This window comes from Colletotrichum godetiae, assembly GCF_030913485.1.
Source record: "Colletotrichum godetiae strain CBS 193.32 chromosome Unknown BDP55scaffold_19, whole genome shotgun sequence".
NCBI classification, from domain to species: domain Eukaryota; kingdom Fungi; phylum Ascomycota; class Sordariomycetes; order Glomerellales; family Glomerellaceae; genus Colletotrichum; species Colletotrichum godetiae.
In genome coordinates this window covers 97502-118956 of record NW_026851267.1, presented here as the reverse complement: position 1 = coordinate 118956, position 21455 = coordinate 97502, and the positions used below count along the sequence as shown (strand labels likewise).

Here is a 21455-nt window from a genome sequence, read left to right as displayed (position 1 = left end):
GGAAAACTCAATTGAGGGTACCTCAGGAGATTCAAGAACCCCGAGGAGAGTCACGCGAATGAGTGTGAAAGCAAGTACTCTCGTTGGCAAATTGGGCGCGTACAGGCCCGTTTCCCAGCCCATAAGAGTGAGTTTGGTTTTTGATTCTTGCTCTCTCGAGAGTGAAGTAGTCATATCCGCGATACAGGTTGCGCTAGGTAACATCAGTAAATTTTCATGGTCCGGTCAGGGTACTAAGCGATTCAGACGAAGTGACAGCAAGACTTCTGACTCTAACGCGTGCTCTTGATCATCGTCCGCAGCTACCTCCAGTGAATCATCCTATGCACGAATCTTCTTCGACTCTAGCGAACAAACTACAGATCCAAACCCATGTAACCTCCCTCAACCCGGTTCCCGCCATCAGAAAAGCAGGCGTCTTCCTAGGTCTGTTTGTCAGGTCAAACTGGCTGGGTGGTGGAATGGTCTACGGTCAATAATCAAATTACGCCAAACTGCCCTCTCGCCGACAGGCACCGAGTTCGAGGTACATTTCCCCAGCATGAGCACCAAGAGAGGTTGTATCGTCCGGGGGGTGAACTCCTTTCTTCTTCTCCTGTTTCCTTTTCTCTTTCCGGAGCCGAAGATTTTGAACACCGGGTCTTTCGGCCCTGTCCCGCCCATCGTGAGCGGATCCCCGGAAAACAGTCCTCCGGACGGAAGGCCCGGCCCTTTTTTTTTAGCCCCCAAGACTCTTCTAGCCCCCGAAACGTACCCCCAACTGACGTCGCTCATAAAGGCCGACGGGACCTTTTATGCGGCCTGCGGAAATAATGTCTAGCTGTTCTCGGCAATCAATCCAACCAGGGGAGCTTACAGGACCAACACTGTTTTCCCAAGAGGTTGAAAATGGGGAGACATTTATTGATTGGCGCACAGAGCAAGGCCAAATAACATGCTGAGGCTCGGGCATGTCTGCATCTTGATTGACACCCAATCTATAGCAAAAAGATACAGTTATCACTCATCTTATTCCGCCATATCTCATTACTTCCAATCTTTTCGAGATTTCCATTACTCCATACGGCTACGCCGTTTCCTTTTCGGCGCAACTCTTCCAAAATTCCCCCCTTCAGTTCGAAAGGAAAGAAGACGAAACGAACTACATCCGTGCGCGCGACAGCGATCTCAAGTGGTTGGCATGTGAGGGCCACTGCTTGCTTCCATTGCGAATGTCGCATTCTGGCGCAACTCGAAAACAGCTTGCGTTTGCATCGCATTGGAAAGGCGATGATTGACTTCACATTGTTGTTAACAGAAGGCGGGTGAGAGTGCATCGTACGATGCCGCGGGTGGATCGCTACTCAAGCAGGAACCCAATGGTACCATCTTGCTCGAATCAATCACTTGTCGAACAGATGATCGGTCACGAAAAGAACTGATGAAGTTGGATAAAGTAGGAGTTGGTACTGCTATATAGAACACACGACGACTTTACTCCTCGGCATCACCGCCGGCAGCAACAGCCTTGGCGGCATCGCCGTTAGTAGCGGCAGGTGCCTCAACAGCCTTGACCTCGCCCTTGGCGGGAGCATCCTCGACGCCGTTGGCAGCCTCCTCTTCAGCATCGGCCTCCTCTTCCTCCTCCTCCTCAGCGTTGTCTTCGCCCTCGGGCTCGTCTTCCGCTTCCTCTTCCTCATCGGCGGCCTCTTCAGCGTCGGCCGCGTCATCCGTGGCAGCGGTCTCGGTCTTCCGCTTCTTCGATGGAGGGGCTTTCTCTGTGGATTCTGCACGTCAGCTGTCCGTCCTAGATAAGTTGGTTTGTTCGGCGCTCTCGGATGGGCTTACCGTCTACGCCGTTGGCGTCTGCGTCTTCCTCAGCATCACCCTCTTCCTCCTCATCCTCCTCCTCTTCCTCAACATCGTCGTCACCCTCCTCTCCGTCTTCCTCTGATTCATACCTGGTGGGCGAGCCTTGTTAGTTGTGTGGTGAAGAAAGATGGAATACAGGACAGTGGTCATGTATGCGAGAACGCTTCCAGGGCCTCGGGCGAGCCTGGCGCATAGTTGTGGCAGCATTGGAGCTTCAATGACAAGATAGCTCCATCTGCGCTTACATATTCGAGGTCTGAGTAGGAACATCACTCGATGTTTACTATCTCTCAAAGGAAGTCGACGGCGTGGGCGGCATAGGGACTACTTACTCCTCTTCCTCTTCACCGTCGTCATCGGGGAGGGAGACAAGCTCCTCTTCCTCTTCTTGCTTTCTCTTGCGGGTGGACATTGTGTGATGAAGCTCCGGAGGGTTCAATTGGGTGTATTAGGTTGTCTCGGGATGAGAATCCAGTAGGAGACAGACAAGAGAGGGATGGGAAGAGAGAGAGATATGTAGGAGAAGTAAGGAGAGAAGAGAGAGAGAGAGTTGGGGGACGGCCAGGACGAAAGGTAGGCAAGGTAGGTAGGTCGGCGCAAGGAAAGCTATGGGGGGGAGGACGGGGCAAGGTCAAAGGTGGGTGGGTGCGAGTCTCCTGGTGGTAGCTCTGGCTCTAGGAGCGCAATGGGCGGGCGCGAGGAAGGGAAGAGAGGAGGGAGTGCGAGGCAGTGAGTGGTGTGGTGCGGTGCGGTGCGTTGCGGTGCGCAAGAGAGTGAGGACTGAGGACTGAGGAGGGGGAGTAGGGGAGCGCTCCCTCTCAGCTCCGTGGTGCGCGTTCTGCCATACTGTTTGTGAGGGAGCGTGTGCGAGGCAGAACCGGCCGGAGGTAAGGTAGAGAGCCAGAGGTCCCAAGGAACAAGCGCCAGAGACTTGGGAGCTGGAGCATCACCCAGTCCCGGTTCACCCAGTCAGGCCCAGAGACAAAAACTACCTAGGCCAGGACTGAGATGAGGGAGGCCAAGGTGGATGGGTGGAGGGTGGCTGGGGGGAGCTTCGAATCGATTGTCGGGGGGTGGTGCAAGCCGGCGACTGAGAGGAGAGAGAAAGAGACGAGACGACCAGCGGAGGAGGAGACTGGGGAGACGTGAGCGAAAGAGAAGGAGGATCGCGCGAGGGCGAGGGTGCGGTGCGCGGGCGCGGGCGTGGACATTGGTGTGGGCGTGAGCGGAGGAATCGGGTTGGGAGGAAGATCCAAACAGGGAACCAAGCAGACTGATCCGGCGCAAGTTGGTCGACGGTTCAGCGTTCGAACTCAGAGTCTGACACTCTGGTTGGTCCGTCGAGCACGAGGAGCTCGGACCTCTCTGGGGAAGCAACAGCATCACCATCCCTGTCCGGACCTAAGGTAAGGTGCGTGCAGCTCTGCGGCAGTACGAAGGACGGATACTCCGTAGGTGATACCTAGCAGCAAGCAGCAGCATCACCGAGGTGGGAGAGGACGAAGAAGCTCTGATGCCTTGCCGTTGCTCGTGGGAGTGCCAGTGTTCCTGAGGTCTCGTCACCACCAAGCTCCGTCTGGAGCCCTCCCCATTCCCTCAGTCTTCCCCCTTTACGCCTCCAACTTGCATTGCTCTCGGTTGCTGCTGCTGCTGCTATCACCCCTGTGTCAATCGAAAGCCGTGTCCGTAGCTGAAAGCTGTATCTGCGAAAGCCAATGGCAGCCCTCAATCACTAGCAATTTCTGGATGCGGATACGCCCTTGGTGTAAATGAGCAAACCATGATAGCCGACCGTACGCTGACGTGATTGTACCCGGAACGGGATGTCATGAGCGCCGTCATCACGTGAGCTAGGCTATCGAGTCCCGGCTCCAAGTTAAGTCCAGTCCATCCGGGTCGCAAAGGCCAATTCCGTTCCATCTTTAATCCGTAGTCGCTTGGCGGCCACCCACCAGACTGGACCTTGAGCTCCGTCATCGCCCCTCCAGTCTCTATGCACGCAAGCCTGCACTTGCAGCCCTGAAAGAGGTTGGTAGCGGATGTCCTTGAGACGAGCGCATGCCCTAGTCGAGCTGGTTGATCAGTGAATACAGAAGGAGAGAGAATGTGAGAAATCGGAGAGGAAGAGAGTCAGTCCATCGAGTCAATACCTAGTGCCTAGGAGATGATACTCTTGAATGGTGCGGATCGGTCATCAACGCGCTCATGCATGGGGAACTTTCCGTCTTGCATCGTAGAGAGATATGAGGGAGGAGCTGGATCGCTGTGTCGACAATAGGGCGCGTCGTATAAGCGACGTGTGACCACAGTCCCAAAGTGCTCATGGACTCCAAAGAGGCTGTCCCAGGTCCCAGGTTGCCAACACGTGCTACTCAGCACTGGTTGCGACTTGCATCCTCGACCGACAAGGGTTGCGAGAAGGAGGCTGATAAGCGGCAAAGCTTTAACGCACCCGCAATTGAATGCAGGAAGTATTCGATAAAACATACGGAGACTCTGCTGGTTTAGCCCGCTATGTTTGGCGGGAGCTACCGACGGTGAAGGGCAAAAAACCCTTACTGCCCACCAGCGATCGGTTTATCGCCAGACCTAGGCGGTAGGTATGGTGGTATGCTAGCCGCTCGGGCAGGGTGGCCGAGAGTTGAGAAAAGAAAGAATTGTCCCTTGGCAACTGTTGGGCCACGAACCCGACCAGTCCGAAGGTTCCCCTCATGGTGTTTCCAGGGAGGATGAGACATTGCCGATCTGATATCCTGAAAGGGCTGACATGTCGATAGTCCGAGGCAGGGAGAAGGCATAAGAACAAGATGATAAACGCAGCTCGGGGACGGGACAGGCCGAAGAGATATGTGCTCTCCGTGTTCAATGCGTGTTCTCGAGATGGCTGAGCTCGTTCCTGACTATGCTTGTGGTGGATGTGGTTGTGGAGCCTGTTGAGAAAGTTGGGTAGTATCCGGCTCTACGGATACATTTATGAGTTGGCATAGCTTCAGCCAACTTCCAAGGGAGAGAGGTGTGATGTATCTGGGCTGGAGTCGCCCATCGGAGCAGCCGCCGAGAGTGTACATCGATGACACGTCGGCGATGCGCGGAATACAGCGGACTGGAAAATTGGGCGATACCGCGATAGCAGGTCATGGTTGTATTCATACTGGAGCGGAGAAGCGGATAATGATGGACTGTCCGAATCGTCGTAGTCGTTCGAAAGAAACAAGCAAGAATACCGGAACATGTGTCTTGACTCTCGCTTTCTGATCGAGATGGGATCCAGGCGAGGCGAGGCGAAAGAATAAACGAGAACAACTTCTCCATGCCTTGCTTGTAATGGAGCTGATGATCGAGATCAATGTAGTAGCGGCCGGCGTGAGAAGGGATGATGCATGCCTGCTGGTAGCGATGTGCACGAGAACCGTCAGATTGGTACCCGTTGTCCCTCCTAGCGGCGAAGGGGCGAAGGCTTCGTTGTCGAGCTTTCAGGGTACTTTTGCTGATCGAAGACATGACTATAGGTACTTATGGCTTGGCTTCGGTTCTCTCATCCGCCATTGAGCATGGGAAGAAACCCCAACCAAAAGCAAAGGCCTTGCTGTTGGCGGGAAAGAAATCGTCCAAAGACCAGTTAAGTCGGTCCACATTCCACAATCGGACATCCACAAGAAAGCATCTCCAGATGGAGAAAAGGCGCAGAATAAGGTCATGAAAAAAAGGAAAGGGAAGAATAAACTAAGGAAAGAGCTAGTTGAGGGAGACCCTGCCAACGGCGGGTGCTGGGTCCAGAGCACGCAGACAAAAGAGAGGAAAAAAATAGCTTCCCCTACCTGATGCATAGAATGGAATGGATCAACAAGCTGAACACATGACGATAGAGGTGCAGATTTTCTCTGGGAGACCGCTCGAAAAGGGAGAGTTGACCAGTGAGGATCGTAACGGTACGTTACCAGGCCCAGGACCGGGAAATTGTAAGGTGATTGGGCAGTGGATGACGAGTACTCGTTTGGGAATAGCTTCAGGCACCAGGGGCACTAGCAAACCCTCTTCCCGCGAAGTGGAATGGCCAGCAAGCCTAAGGTGGAGGGCCGGCCCCAAGCTGTCCCAGTGGGAAGGGCCGCCGGCGCCGGACAGGAGACAGGCCTTGTTCGCTGGCCCCTGCAAGCAACGGCGCTGCTTGAGCCCCCTGCAAGTGGTTGCGTTGCGTCTGATATCGGGACGTCGCGGTGGTCGCTGGTGGTGAGAATTGGTCGGTCGGTCGCGGACGTGCTTCCGGGCCTCGTTTCTCTGACCTTTGTTGGTTCCCATTGCATCTACTCCGTACAAGTAGGTACACCGTACGGATGTTCGTCCAGATACGTCTGTAGCATGGAGGGGGTCGTGCTGCCATTCCCTGTTCCTCGACGACACGATGCAATTAGAGAGATTGTCGAAGTCGCCTACCGTCCGGGTTTCTTGTCCAGGGTTTGATGGTTTGGTGAGTTCTTCCCCCTGTGCCAGTGTGCCCTGTCTCTCTCAATTTTGCCCTTCTCGTCAGCTCGTGGGCGGGCGTCATATCGAAATATTGTTGGACGCTCCGGATGCGCAAGCCAGGCAGGGAAATGGTCAGGGCGTTGTAATAATACCAAGGGTGTCATTGGGCCCGGGTGATGCAAGGGAGGCGGGAAACCCGCTAGAAGAAACATGAGACGAAGGTACATGTGGCAGAGCGTGAGTTTGCTGGCAGATGCAAGTACTCTTATCGAAGGGCCACATCCCGAGTTGATGGATTCTGCTTCTCGAAGGAAGAAACGGAGACGTGACCAGGAAGACGAGGACCGTGGACATGGGCGACCAGGGCGACATGGGGCCTTGGAAACAGGCGTTGACCGACCTGACCAGGCCTGGGTGGAATACTGAGAGATGATTGACGAGTGACTGCGGGGAAGGATGGCACCTTGGTCCTTAGTAGCAGGTGTGCGAAATTTGGTGACGATATGGATGGAGTGATGAATCGGATTGATGAGATTTTTCATAGCAAAAGTGCCTGTGCTTGTTGACTTGCAGCATCCGCGTGCGTGCCTGTGAGCTTATGAGAAGCGACGATATTGGGGAAACAAGAGTCCACGATGCCAGATGGGCTGCAAAGGTGGCGCTGGCAGCGGTTTTGACTGACTCTCTTCTCTCACCGTTTTTAATCAATCTGTGTCGTTGCGAGGGCGGCTTTCTTCCTTTTCGGAATGGGGTTCAGGTTGACCGTTGGTGTGTTGGACTTGGTGTGTGTTGGTTTTTTGGTTTTGGTCCTACCTTAGTCTCGGTCTCGGTAGGAGGCCTGAATGACTCCATTCCATGTTCATTGCGACCCTTCGGATCTGGCGGTGTCTCTCAGTGTCCGATTCCGCCATCGTACGGATAGAATGGATTGAAAATATATCCGTACTTCGTATGTAGCGGAGTACTAGGTATGGCGTAGGTGTTCTCTATCCATGGGTCGTAGGTAAAGTAAGCATACGAAGTAAGGTAGAGATTGGGGTGTCTGCTCACCATCATAAGCGGAAGGTTGGAATTTGATAACTAAATTGCCTTGGCGTATTTTCTGATGGTCCGTCCGCTTCACAAAAAAAAAAAAGTCCTGGGTGAGCGAGCATATAGAATTACCATACGTTAGGGATTATGATATCGAGGGAGTAACCACGTCAGGCGAAGGACAAGCGAGAGAGCAAGGGGAAAGTGAGGACGATCGGAGTCTATCCAATCTCCTCATCTTATTCAGTCATCCTTCCCTTGTTTCTTTGGGCCATTGCTGTTGTTGTTGTCGTCGTCGTCGTCGTCGTCTTGGTTCTTCGTCTTCATCTTCGTGGCTCATCCCTCCCATCCCTTCTTCTCTACCTACTCCGTACCTTCCTTACCTTAATTATTTCCTGCACCTTCCTGCACTTGTCTGCGGCTGCACCTACCTGCACCTGCACCTGCACCTACGACTTGCGTCCGTACTGGCATCCATCGCTCCTTCCTCTTTCTGATCCACCAGCAGTGCAGCAACAGCAGGAACAGCAGCAGCGCAGCTTCCTCGTCGTCCAGTTTATTTCTCGGCGGCTCTTTCCCTCCCGCCTCCTGCCTCCCAACGCAGCCCTGGTTGTTCCTTGCCTCCTTCTCAAATTGTCTCCCGTTTTTTTTCGGCATCCGACGCCGCGCTTCTCGTCGGCGCAACTCGCCCGAATTTCAACTTGCCATCTTTTTTTTCCCTCCTCCTCTTGCTTCTCATCCCGTCCGTTCGTTCACCTGGGACTTGACTTGTCTCGCACTTTCTTTCCTGTCCAAGGTACCTCACCTTGCCTCAACGCTCAACGTGCCAAGCAGAGCATCGCACTTTTGCTATTCGTTCCCCATCGCTCGGCCACTCTCGACAGAATTCGACATTCGAATACTCGCACTCTGACTGCACAACACTGAGACGATCCGTCTGTCAAAGAGTAGCCAATCACCAACCGTTTCCGATACCCGACCGCCGCCTTTCTTTGCTTCTGCCTCGTGGCAGCGTACCTAGCCCAGAATCTGACGCACGAGTCAATCGCCCTTTCGTCTCCGAGACACTTCAAACTTGGCGCCGCCACAAATGCCCAACCCGCTCTGATACTTTCTGTACCACCAAAACAAAAAGAAAGAGTCAACGCCTTGCACAATTGGGGACTGGAACCCTTGACGATTCCCGTCATTGCCTCTCAACCTTCGACAAGTCCTCATTTGTTGTTTTTTTCTTGTTTTCATGTTCCTGTAGTGGGCTTAAGCCAATGACGACGCCGCCCCCGTCTGGGTCCAAACGCTCGCTTCAGTTTTAGCATCTTCATCTGCGACAACAGGCATCCGCCCCCAAAGGAGATTCAGGCCCCCCCCCCCCAAAACACTTCCACCAACCACCAGCCTTTCGTCCAATCCAGTTTAATACCTCTGGCCGACTGGGGACTTTCAAAGGAGCACTGGAGACCTGCCACAACACCACAATACTACCAAGCGTGCCAGCCTACCGCACCACCCGGATCGGATACCGCTCCCTTGCCTTCTCCTCACTTTGCCGACGACTACGACGACGACAATCTCCTGCATCTGCAATTAATACGTCTGTACCTGCCTGAGCGGCTCGTCTCCGGCTCTCTGCATCTGTTGTTTCGCAAGTCCCGGCCTACCACCTACCAGCTCAAACGACCCCCGTTGACTCAGCTGTTGGTCGATCTCTGACGTCCAACTTCACCCCTTACATCCAGCCCCCAGCTTGTCTGCGCATGCGCATGAACTGTACTCAGGGTATCACCTCGTCTCCTACGCCCTGTGACGCTGGAAACCTGCCATTCCTTGCTCGAACCGTCCCGATAGTCGCCCTTTTTTCTGCACCACCTTCGCACCGACCGTTCTTCATCCCGCCATATCCCGGCTTTCAGCAGCGATCAACCACTGGAACCAGCCCCGCCCGACCAATCCCCGTCGCGAGTTGCTGAGACTATTCAAAGAGGGTTGCTGCCAAACGCAAGGTTCATGCATGTGCCGCAATGCTATCGTCAGGAACGCTTTTGACTGCCCTACCACAATCAACTTGCAAAACCATTGCAGATACTTGACCACGCTATCATAACATAAGTTACAATCAACTACGACCTTGCCGACGGAGACCCGCGAAACAATACCATCACTTGCAGTCTCAACGCGTTGCCCGCAAATTCAATTGCTCGAGTAGAACTCCCAGCTACCATATAACGGCCTGGGGGAGTTAGCCACGATGACCCTCATGGCCATGGCAGCGGACTCTGGCCATCCCGACGCCCAGATCGCCCCCGGAGCCATGGCGGACCAGGACCCTACCGTCCACCGTCAGAATAGCATGAAGCATCGCCAATTCGGTATTTATGCTTCAAGGCGGACCCATCCGAAACCCATCTCAACTTCTGACGTTCCAGAGCGTCCCGACTCCGACTTCCCAGCAGCCTACCCACCACCACACGCACATCCCTTGCCCACATCCCCTCCGCGCTGGGACTCGCTCGCCAACAATTCGAGCAATTTTGGAATGCAACAAAACTCGACAAGCCCCCAGTCGCAGCCTCTATCCCCTCGACGCCCTACCTATGATTCCGCCCAACACTACCCCTCCTCCCCTACGTTCCCCTCGCTGGCACCGAGGCCGGGTCATGACCTCGACGACGACTTGAGCGCCGACGAATGGACAAGCAGAGCCGCTCGCTCGATCAGATCCCCGATCCCGTACGACGAAGACGACCGTTCATCGATCGACACCATGCAGGTCGACAACTTCTCTCGCCCGAGAAGGCCGAGCATCAAACAACCGATACAAGACTCATACCGACCTCGCGCCAATTACTCTCCTTCAGACCCGCGTTCTGACCCCAATTCGCACCATCAAGCATGGCCGCGGCCGCGGGGCCAGTCCGGATCATCTACAAGGTCGGCCTCGACGTTTGCCTCGATCCCAGCATCAGGGGGTGATCTCTACGAGCCTCGCGCGCCCTCTCGTTTACGAAGTGCTCCGCCTCCGTCAGGCCTCACCCGTCCTCCAATGGCCTACGGCCGCGTCGACAGCTCGAGCTCGGGTCTATCTACATATGCGAGGGAGGCACCGTGGATGAGCGGGGAAGACGAGATGAGATCGAGTTACCGATCTCAGATGACTGCATCCAGTGCACAGGGAACGTACGTGACGGAAAGAAGCAGTGTTCTCACCAAGAATAGCTCGATTCCATCGCTGTACGCTAACGGGGAGGAGCTTAGTGTTGACGACGTTATGGGGATGTACGAAAAGGGCTTCCGGGATGACTCGAGTCCCGAGGACCACGACGACGACGATGTGCGTCCCGTCCCAGCGGCGGAGATCAACAGGCGGAACACGAGAATGCTAGAGGCTTTGAGTCAACCGTTGACCGCACCCGCCGCCACCTCGTTGACTGTCCCGGCTTCGGACACCATTGTTCGCGAATCAACTGAGATGTTCAGGGTTTCCGAATACCCATCATCTCTGCCAAAGGAGCTCGGCTTGACCGACTATGATCGTAATGACGACAATAAGGATACTAATGAAAAGCGAGACTCTGCAAAGTCTCTCCAGAACGATACACCAGCTACGTCTCCGCAGTTGAGCAGCCCTTCGGCCTCTTCTGCTCGAACGGCCGTAAATCCCGAGCCGGCCGAAACCGAGGATCCAGGCGCACGAGACCGATACGGCTTTAAGAAGGCCAACCAGCATATCAATAGAAAACAGTATGACGCCTGGGACAAGGGCTACTCTGACTATCTCGACCGACGGCGCAAGAAGTGGACTGCATTCATGAAGGAGAGTGGGCTGATGACGAACCAACCTGAACGATTCCCTCCCCATAGTGCGAAGGCGAAACGTTTTGTAAGGAAAGGCATTCCGCCCGAGTGGAGAGGGGCTGCCTGGTTTTACTACGCAGGAGGCCCTGCCATATTGGCAAAACATTCGGGTCTCTACGACACTCTGCTGCAGAAGAAGGCCAAGGACATTGATGTGGAGGCCATCGAGCGAGATCTTCATCGGACATTCCCGGACAACGTCAGGTTCAAGCCTGCAAGCATGTCATCGAAGCCAAACACGGAACCAACGCGTGACGGCCAGTCAACGGACGACTCTGAGAGCGAGGCCAAGAACGAGCCTGCGATCATCTCCTCTCTCAGACGGGTCCTGCACGCATTTGCTATTTACAACCCACGCATCGGATACTGCCAAAGCCTCAACTTCCTAGCTGGCCTACTCCTTCTTTTCATGGACTCGGAAGAGAAGGCCTTTTGGCTGTTGAACGTTATCACTCGCCTATACTTACCCGGCACCCACGAGATGAGTCTCGAAGGCTCCAAGGTGGACCTTGGTGTCTTGATGAATGCCATTAGGGAGTCCATGCCTGCTGTTTGGGCCAAGATTGGTGACGATCTGGAGGGCGACCCGAATGCTGTGCGGCCGGTCAAGCCAGTGAAGAAGCCGAGGGTGAGGAGGAAGAACCAACCTAGCATCTCGTCCAACCGTCTGCCGCCCATCACACTTTGCATGACGGCGTGGTTCATGAGCTGTTTCATTGGTACTCTGCCTATCGAGAGCACATTGCGCGTATGGGACGTCATCTTCTATGAAGGCTCCAAGACTCTATTCCGCATTGCCTTGGCCATCTTCAAGCTTGGAGAAAACGAGGTTCGATCAGTCACGGATCCCATGGAGATGTTTTCCGTGATCCAGGCCATGCCTCGCAAGCTGCTGGATGCCAATGCTCTTATGGAGGCTTGTTTTAAGCGTCGCAATGGCTTTGGGCATATCAGCCAAGATACGATTGACAGCCAACGGGAAGAAAGACGTGTTAAAGTTCAGACAGAGCATCAAAGGGCGGCCACGTACGCAGGCGGCGTGGACAGCGCCAACGCTACCGAAGCCGAAGGAGAGGTCCGTAGAAAAGGCACCATTTTTGGACGCAGGAGGCTGGGCAGATCAGCAGAGGTATCGTGAGCCCACCGCAGAAGAAGGAACAAAAGTTGCATGCATGCATTAAGCCACGGCGTTTGAGGGAATATTTGCATTTCAAGGGTAATGACTACATGGCATGCGGTACCATTGGGAAGCGAAAACGGATATCATTCTAGAAAGAGGGCAGCGTGGTCACGCCCCTAGCATATTGGATTTTTGGTTCGGCATAGAACGTATGTGGAGGAAGTGCCCAAACGGGTGAAGCACAGTCTCACCAAGTTGTAGATACGATGTCTAGTAGCATCACACAACGCTCAAGCTTTCCTTTGTGCCCCTTATATCTTGCGAGTCTTGATGAACAGTGTTTTGCTTCTACCCGCGAGTTGTTACGAGCAAGGTATCGAGTCTCTGAATTACCACACTGCTGCTACGTCGATTCCAGTGGGTAATGATGAGTGACTGAATTCAGCGTCCTGTAACAATATAATATGAACGCCAACTTGGATGAAACACATTTCAAAAGGCTTCTGTCCTACGTGCTCTGGATGTGGGACAACCCAGACTATCGACCCACGCAATGGGCCAATTGTGGGATGCCGTCTGAATGCCTAGCGACTATTCCAAATCCATGGAAAAAGCATGGAATACCCCGAAATCCCATCTCCTTAACGCCGCTAATGCTCACTGTCTGGACCGATCAACGCCGTCGTTTTTTGTTACTCTTGCTCAAATCACCGAGATATGACTGGAACCCCAGGAGGTTCCAGCACTTTATCTCGTGGTGTCCTAGTCTTATTCCGTCGTCGTCATCGTCGTCGTCGTCTTTCACCCAGCTGTACTTGGGAAGACACCTCCTTCAACGTACTATGAACTGGCCGTGTTCGATTGCTTCATTTGGCCGGCGCCTCTGAGGCGGTAAAGCTAATTGGGCCCTTTGCGTAGCGCGTAACGTACAGCTTAGCATTCTTCTCAAACTCGACGCGGTTATTCTTGAACTCGTCTGCGATGCGGGCCTCGAGGGGGTCATCTGGCAGGGGCTCGACAAGGAGGGAGCGTACGGCCTCGAGGACGGCGGCGAGCTTGGTGGCGGGCTTCCAGTTTTCGGACTTGAGCATGCCGAGGCAGATGTTGCCGTTGGCGTCGTTTGTGATGTTGGGGTGGTAGATGCGGGTGGCGAACTTGACGACGGGGGCCTTGAAGGGGTAGTCTTTGGGGAGGTCGACGAGGACGGCAAAGGTGCCGCCTGCGTAGGGGGTGTTTTCGGGGCCGGTGAGGGAGACGTGCCAGGCGTGGAGGTCTGAGTCGCGGGCGAGGGTGATGGACATGCCCGTGGGAGGGGTTGTGGTGACCTCAGTCAGTTCCTAGGCAGTTGAGTTGGGGTTTTAGTAAAGTATGGGGGTGGTGGTCTTGGGGATCGGGGGAGGGAGTTTGGCGTACCTTTGCGATGCGCTTGCTCGACATGATGGGCGATGATATGTGGTGGTGGTATATTCTGGAGTGTTGATGCTGGGATTGAGTTGGGTAGCTTGGTGGTCGGTGAGCTTTGCCGACTAGGAACCGGGAACCCTCGAGGTTGGAAGCTCTTGGGCAGCAGCTGGATGGTGCCCTGGGGCTTTGGAGGATGACGAGCTGTTGATTGGCGTGGGGTCGAGGAGGACTATCCTGTGGTAGTCACAAGCAAATTCGTATATTGTTTCCTGACAGCAGGGATAGCAGGCAGGGTTGATGATGGTGTTGTGTTGGCGATGATGGAGTTTCTGGATTGGCCGTGGTGTTCTGGCTTTGGGTGGGAAGGTACGTAGTCAGCTTGGTGTCTCGGCCGATGGCGGGGTAGCAGAGGCGTGGTGGGGGGAGGTCAGAGGCAGCCAGGTCGAAGCGTCGCAGTGCCAAGGGCGGTTCTTCTTGACCTTTTTGGGAGCACTGAGCTCAGTCTGAGGAGGTGACGCAGCGGGGTAGAAACTCACTCGGCGTCACAGTCCAAGGCAGCAAGAAATGAAAGTTCATTCATATTCTGGGGATGCCTTCAAAAGAAACCGAGAACACTTGTTCATTGCCGATCAACGATGCTGAAAATTTCTGCTCGTCGGCTTTCTTTGTAGACTTAAGACCCAGGTGGCGGTTGTCTATCTAATGGGCCAGTATCAATGAGACAGACACAGATGCTCACTCACTTGACAATTATTTGAGAAGCAGTGCTAATGGTAATAAACACTCTCCGTTGTCAATCTATAACTGTTTTGACATATAGAATCCATCTTCAATCTCATCGAGAACTCTGAATTTCGCCTTGCCCTAAAGTAAACCAGAGCTTTTGAAACCTCTAGAATGGTACTTGCACCCATAGACCATTTGGGTACGATGCAGCATAAACACCTACGATAATACTCTCCAAGCTAGTGACACTTTCACAACACGATTTCATGCACTCGCAACAAGTCCTTTTACGCTTCTCATCCAAGGACTTTTCAACATGTGAGGACTAGTGAAGGTCGTCCTTGGATGAATATTAAGAGTAAATACTCAGACTGAGTTGGACTAGGGGCCTCCCTATAACACTGGCCTACAGATATCTAGAAGTATGTAGGGACTGAGCACGCGAGCCCGTTCATGTGTGGGTTGCGCGGCTTGCTTGCGAGGCACCGACGCGGCCGGGGACCAAGGGACGAGACCAGCCGGGCGCGTTATGCATATCCTGAAGGGGCAATCGCTTACCATCTCAGATCTTTGCATCGGGACGGATGTCTGGGGACTTGAGACGAAGGAAACTTCCGTCAGTCGACTCTTGATGATGCTGTAGATTACTACTTCCTATAGTGACCTGGGCATTCTGTCTTCATCACTCTCTCGACGAGGCCACCCAGCCGAGAATGCAATTGCTCTTCCATCTGTGAAGAACATCACAAACCTTGGACATGTGACTTTCTGACATGTGTCCTCTATTCTATTTAACTAGCTATGCTATGCATGCCGACCAGACAGCTGGAGAGGGGACTCGTGGGGACCAAGGAAACGCCGCCAGCTTCTGCCTGCAATGCAAGATGCAGTAGCGGATGATCTCTTGGCTAGGGAACCTTGGGTCCGCACCTCTGGCGATGCCCAGGCCCTAGGTTGCTTAGCAATGGCGTCTCCCGGCGTCGAGTCGAGTCTCGGGGACTTTGAATGATCGCTTCCCGCGCGCATGCCAGTGGGATCAGTCCAGGCTAGCTCATGCGCATCGTCAGGCTTCCCAGCAGCTTCGCAACTGAGGTTCGATGAACGGAGAAATCTAACTCTACCGTGCACAGGCTCATTCTCGTGTGAGGATACGAAAATTCTTCAACATACGGCAAGGTAGTGAAAGTGGCTGACGAGGACCGGAGCGGAGGGAGTAAAGGCACGCGCCCCCGATGTAACTCGGGGATTGACAGCAGCCGAACGACCCGATAACCCCGGGGCCATCCCCCACTGACCGCAGTGTTGGATTAGTGACAATCAATGAAGTCTCCAACGATCCATGGATATCATGGCGCCGATGGATCAAGGACACACCAAATTGCGAATGCGGATGCGGATGCGGCAGGCTCAGCCACCACTCAAAAGCACGGAATACGACGCTACATCTGCACAGGTCGTAACTTTTTCTTCTTCTGCTGACTCTCTCCAGTGAGTCCAGTCTCTTTTGAATCTCACTAGCGGATTTTCCCTGGTAAAGTGGTCAAGAACCTGCGGAGGAAAGCTGTGTGATTCATCACTCAACACTCGTAAGGGCCCTACCCATTTCACAAAATGAGCCTTTTTTAAAGAGTTTACACAACTTCTGTACGGGTACGCTGGTGAATCGAAGCTGCGCCTCTCTTTAAGAGAACATTGCTCCGGCCGAGTAGCCGGATCTGCCTACAGTACCGCCTTACCGGGTATCTTTACAGGCTTCTGTCCGTACACTTAATATATACACAAACCAACATACGTACACACAACGCTCATCAGCACCAACCCATCCCATCTCATCCTGCCCATCACTACCACCGTCTCAATTCTCAACCGGTGTACTCGCCGGCGCATGAACGAGAAACCCTTAGCTCCAGCTCTAGGAACCCATCCGAGCCAAGTCTCTCGACCGGGCTGCCCTCCCGCCATAACCTCCCTCCCTCGTGCCCCGCGCCACCTGGGACTGTGGACATCAAAGTACAACTACCTTTAAGGCTCGGCCGTCCCTCTCTGACCTTGCCTCTTCAATGCCCTGAAGCCGCAGATACGTGTATTTGGCAGTTCTTCGTAAGTTGTACGGCAACGCGCAACGCTCACCGCATACACCACACCCACTTTGTCAAAACACCCCTGGCCCATCTTACTCTTGCCTGTCAATGACGGCCGTTGCGAACTCTTGGCCCGTCTGGTAATTCCTTTCGTGTACGGATACTGCTCACTGGTTCAGTACGTGCACCCCTGACTTGTCCAACAGCTGAGCTGCGCTCTCACCCAACCCTCTTTCCCTACATGTACTCAACCATACCTTGTTGCCTTTGCTTACTTGTCCCCTCTTCTCCTACCTCATGCTATTTTCTTAAGCCAGCCTTTCTAACCTCCTCCGTATCGTCAGCAGTCACATCAACGTCGTCACCAGCAAAAGCTCGTTCCCCAGCCTTGCCTTCACCCCATGATACCGAGGACATCAGGGTCATCTCTTCTAATATCGAGAGCTTCCCCAATCCACAACCAAAAGGCCCACCAGCCAGCACCAAGCTCACTGAGGTGACTGAGCACGGCTCTCGACCGCTTTCGGCTCTCACTTCTCCATCTCAGATTTAGCTTCGCGCGTCTTTGTCCCCATCTCTATCCTCGCCGAACAGCGCCATTTACCGGGTACCCTTGTGTCCATTTTTATTCCCAGCCAAGCTCCGGGTTGCCGCCACCAACACAGAAAAAAAAGGGACGAAATCGAAGCTTCCATCAGAGAGCTCCGGACTGGTACACTCGCACTCACAAACACTCACAAGCATAACCCAACTCACTCACTCGCTCACACGAAGCGGCCAAACTAGGCAAAAAAAAAAAAAAAAAAAAAAAAAAAAAAAAAAAAAAAAGACGTCATCCCCTTCGCCAATCGGCATTCCAGATTCGGACTCTCTCGACCCGTGTTTGTTTCAGCGCCCAAAGTCCGTCGCTGGGATCCACGGCCCTCTTTTGCCTGCCGCGAGCCTCTCTCTCACTCTCACTCTCACACTCACACTCTGTCAGCGACTCGCCGGAGCACTTCCGGTTTCTAGTCATCCTCGTCAACTCCCGAGGTCCCGAATCAGTGAAAACCAGCCCGTCTCGTGTATTTTTCCTTCCCATTCTTCTCTAGTAGTTGGCCACGTTGCATTCTGCCCACGGGAAACCCTCCACACTTTGACCTCTCATCACATATTCACTATGAGTAGACTGGGCTCATGGTTCCGCTCGGCGGGTAAGGTAAGCAGCAATGCGAGCCCGGCCGCATCGTCGGTCAACCTCTCCTCCAAGGAGCTCTCCGCCAAGGAAATGGCCGATATCGAAGAGGCCATGGTAGCCGCCGCCTTCATCATGAACGACGACATTGACGGCGCCGAGGAGCGTCTGCGCAAGGGCGACTCGGCCTTTCATCAGCTGGGCCTGGCCATGACAACGTTCCTCCGCTCCGTGCTCGGCTTCGAAAAGGAGGTCATGAACGAGGCCTCAAAACGGCTGGCCGACACGGAGGCCAAGGCCTGGGCGGATTACAAAAAGGCCGAACGGGACGCCACGAGCAGTAGGATCTACGCGCCGGGTACCGAGTTCTTGCTCATCCACGCCGAGTCGCAGCTCATGGCGGCCGTCGTCGCCGTGTTGCACGAGAGTCTGACGGAGGCCCTGAAGGGGTTCTACAAGCTCCGCAAGGCATTCGTCACCCTCGACAGCATCATGATGCAGGAGGCCAAGGCGCTGGAGAAGGACAAGAACAAGGCTGATCCGCCGCCGTTGCGGCAAAGGATGAGTGAGGAGAAGATGCCCGGTAGCTTCGACGACGAAGAGTTCGCCGACCTGGAACGCAAGTCTGACAGCGATATTGAATTCGTAGACGCCAACGAGGTGCCCAAATCAGGGGCGGCCACACCAGCGGAGAAGAAGGTAAACGGCTCAGCGACGGAGGCAGCACCACCAGCACAGGATCTAGCCGCGCTCAGCCTCGATTCCGGCACATCAACACCGTCGGGCGACGCCAAGCTCGCCCCTCTGCAGGTCTCCTCACAAATGGCCGACGACTCAGACACGGACTCTGGCGTCTTCTCGAACCCCGTCGACGCCTTCATCCATAGCGGTGCAAACATGTGCTTCGGCATGCTCCTCTTCATGCTCAGCATGGTCCCGCCCGCCTTTTCTCGATTGCTATACGTCGTCGGCTTCCGAGGCGACCGCGAGCGCGGCGTGCGCATGCTCTGGAAGAGCACGCAGTTTGACAACCTCAACGGCGCCGTATCTGGCCTGATCCTACTGGGCTACTACAACGGACTCCTGGGCCAGGCGGACATCACGCCCGCGGAACGGGACTTTGACGCAAACGCCGAGATGGTGGGGTACCCCGCGCAGAAATGCGAGGCCCTCCTCGCTTCCATGCGGACGCGGTACCCAGACTCCCGCCTCTGGCGCGTGGAGGAATCCCGCGTCCTGGCGCAGCAGCGCCGCCTCGCGGACGCCATCCAGCTCCTGACGACGGGTCAGGAGTCCAAGATGCGCCAGGTCACGGCCCTCAACGCCTTTGAGCTCGCGCTGGCGGCCATGTCGCACCAGGACTGGGAGCTGATGCAGAAGACGTTCCTCCGCTGCCTCGAGCTCAACGACTGGAGCCATACGCTGTACTACTACATGGCCGGGTGCGCCGAGCTGGAGCTGTACCGCGACGCCTTCCACGCCGAGACGAAGGACGAGGACGAGATGCGCCGGCGCAAGAAGAAGGCCGAGGAGCTGTTCCGCAAGGCGCCGACGACGGCCGGCCGGAAAAAGTTTATGGCGCGCCAGCTGCCGTTCGACACCTTTATTACGCGCAAGGTTCAAAAGTGGGAGGAGCGCGCAAAGGAGTTCAAGGTTGATTTGGCCGATGCCGTCTGCGTTAGCCCCGCGCAGGAGATGGTGAGCCTGTGGAACGGTACGAAGAGGATGAATGACGAGGAGCTACACATGTCGATCAAGAGTCTGGGATGGGAGCGATGCACTCTGCCTGCCGAGGCACTGGAGAAGGTCAAAAAGACGCCCGATGAGGCTTCCATCCGGTCAATCTGCCTGGCGGCGATTTACAGGACCCTGGGACGGTTTGAGGACGCGAGGACAATTCTGCAGACGGAAGTCCTCAGCGCAGACAGGTACGTTGGATGGTCACCTAGCGTGGAGAGTTGTAATCGTAAGAGCAATACTAACGAAATGATAGAGCGGCTTTCAAAGGCCCAACAAAAGACGAGTACCCCTTACCGACAGCACACTACGAGATGGCCGCCGTGGCCTGGTTCGAGTGCTGTCAACCCGAGAAGCGCCAGCCCGCGGCAGACGAGCCCGCGGATGCCGAGGGCCAGGCCAAGGCCGTGGCGGACTACCGCAAGAAGAAGATGGACGAGTGCCAGGAGTGGCTCGACAAGGTCGTCGCGTGGGAGGCGTTTGTGTTTGACGCCAGGTTGGGCATGCGCGTCCAGGCGGCCCTGGAGACGCTCAAGTGGTTCAAGAAGAAGAATAGCTGGGCATAAAGCATGAAGATGTATTGTTGTTGATTCACTGGACCTTTGCTTTTTTTATTTTACATACAGAAGCCGGCCTTTGGGCGCATTGGATCAGGGACCTTGGGGGGGAATAGGACACATGGTTTGGGGTAGATTTCGTCGGTATATATATATAAGATACTTAGACGTGTTAGGTGATTTGGGGGGTATCCTCGGAACATATAAGAAGCAACTGCATTTGACGCACAGCAGAACCATCCAAACTCACAAGAAAGAAATAAGAAACCAGTAAAACCACACTCAGTTGCTCTTCTTCCCCTTGCGTCCCCGGCCCTTCTTCAACTCCTGCACGAATCCAACGCCATTATTGGCCGCTCTCTCACTCCGCTCCTTGATACGGTGCTTCTCCGCCTCGGCTCGCATATCATCAATCACGTCCTGTCCCTCACTCGTGCCATGAGCCCAATCCAACACGCCCCACGCACCAAAGTTGCCACCCCCCTGGCCGGCATAGTGAATCGCCGTCCGGCGCGTGATTCCGCCCATGACGATACCCGGGACGACGCTGTACCCAGACATGGCCATGGTCTCCTCGATGGTGCAGAAGCCAACAAACAAAAAGTACGTCAAAAGATGGGGGCGGAGGACCACAGCCGGCACGAAAATGGGTACGATGCGGTGGAGCAGGAATGGTATCGGGTGGTCGGCGAAGAGCATCAGCGAGAACGGCGGCGCGGCGCGGGCGTGGGCGTACGAAGCATGAAGCTTGCCTATGCGCGTCGAGGTGATGCGTCTGCCGCGGGAGTGTAGGATGCGCGTGTGGATGTAGTACGTCAGGACCTCGCGCGCAGCAATGAGGAAAGCGACGTGCTTTATGAGCTGAAATGGCAGCGGCAAGGCCGAGGATGCGCGGAAGAGGGGCTCGCGGAAGTAGGATGCGTACGCCAGGCTCGTACCCCCCTCGAGACCGGCAGACAGGACGAGGTTGAAGAGGGCGAGGGCGAGGGTCTTGAGGAGGGTCGGGCCGTGGGTTGGCGGGAGGGCTGCGGCGCCGGCGGTCTTGATCGATTCTGAGAGGGAGGGGAGAAGGGTGTCGAAGAGGAGGAAGGCGAGGGAGGGGAGGAGCCAGAGAATGAGGCGGATGGCGAGGGCGCCGAGAAGCTGGATCTTGAGGGGCCCATGAGAGAGGACAAGGGTTGTCCAGGTCATGTAGAAGAAGAGGAGGTTGAGGGAGGTCGACCAGGAGGTTATGGAGGGGGCGAGGAAGTAGGAGACTATCGGGAGGGAGAGGAGGATGTCCATGGTGATGAGGGTGACGGGTGGGTGCTGTGGCTGAGATCAGGTGTAAGTGAGAGTCGACTGAGTGAGTCCAACTCGGGGTAATGAAGCCAAAGTCTTGTCTTGATGGAGATGTCGGTCTCAGGATCGTAAACGGCGACAGACTTTGCGACTTGGTAAAGAGCTCTTGGCTTTGGCGA

General features: G+C 54.9%; 6 protein-coding genes across 6 annotated transcripts; 2 read left to right on the top strand and 4 right to left on the bottom strand.

The window, feature by feature from the left end:
- Positions 1 to 1207: 1207 nt before the first annotated feature.
- On the bottom strand, positions 1208 to 2361 carry BDP55DRAFT_116431 (uncharacterized protein). The gene is made up of 3 exons (XM_060565415.1): positions 2184 to 2361; positions 1828 to 1940; positions 1208 to 1766 (listed from the first exon to the last, which is right to left on the bottom strand). Exons 1-3 carry the CDS (start codon positions 2261 to 2263, stop codon positions 1474 to 1476), a joined length of 486 nt encoding a protein of 161 aa, XP_060429901.1. The 5' UTR covers positions 2264 to 2361; the 3' UTR covers positions 1208 to 1473.
- A 2970-nt stretch (positions 2362 to 5331) lies between these two features.
- BDP55DRAFT_662630 (uncharacterized protein) lies at positions 5332 to 5737 on the bottom strand. Its single transcript, XM_060574819.1, has one exon. It carries the CDS (start codon positions 5676 to 5678, stop codon positions 5355 to 5357), a length of 324 nt encoding a protein of 107 aa, XP_060429900.1. The 5' UTR covers positions 5679 to 5737; the 3' UTR covers positions 5332 to 5354.
- A 3852-nt stretch (positions 5738 to 9589) lies between these two features.
- BDP55DRAFT_768111 (TBC domain-containing protein) lies at positions 9590 to 12334 on the top strand (the record flags this gene model as incomplete). The annotated part of the gene is made up of 1 exon (XM_060581014.1): positions 9590 to 12334. One exon carries the CDS (start codon positions 9590 to 9592, stop codon positions 12332 to 12334), a length of 2745 nt encoding a protein of 914 aa, XP_060429899.1.
- An 848-nt stretch (positions 12335 to 13182) lies between these two features.
- BDP55DRAFT_728258 (ubiquitin-conjugating enzyme) lies at positions 13183 to 13753 on the bottom strand (the record flags this gene model as incomplete). The annotated part of the gene is made up of 2 exons (XM_060579412.1): positions 13183 to 13653; positions 13730 to 13753. 2 exons carry the CDS (start codon positions 13751 to 13753, stop codon positions 13183 to 13185), a joined length of 495 nt encoding a protein of 164 aa, XP_060429898.1.
- Positions 13754 to 17686: 3933 nt separating this feature from the next.
- Positions 17687 to 20004, top strand: BDP55DRAFT_693617 (breast cancer protein; the record flags this gene model as incomplete). The annotated part of the gene is made up of 2 exons (XM_060577245.1): positions 17687 to 19629; positions 19695 to 20004. The coding sequence occupies 2 exons, from the start codon at positions 17687 to 17689 to the stop codon at positions 20002 to 20004; spliced, it is 2253 nt and encodes a 750-aa protein (XP_060429897.1).
- A 273-nt stretch (positions 20005 to 20277) lies between these two features.
- BDP55DRAFT_693616 (sterol desaturase family protein) lies at positions 20278 to 21279 on the bottom strand (the record flags this gene model as incomplete). Its single annotated transcript, XM_060577244.1, has 1 exon — positions 20278 to 21279. The coding sequence occupies one exon, from the start codon at positions 21277 to 21279 to the stop codon at positions 20278 to 20280; it is 1002 nt and encodes a 333-aa protein (XP_060429896.1).
- Positions 21280 to 21455: the final 176 nt, after the last annotated feature.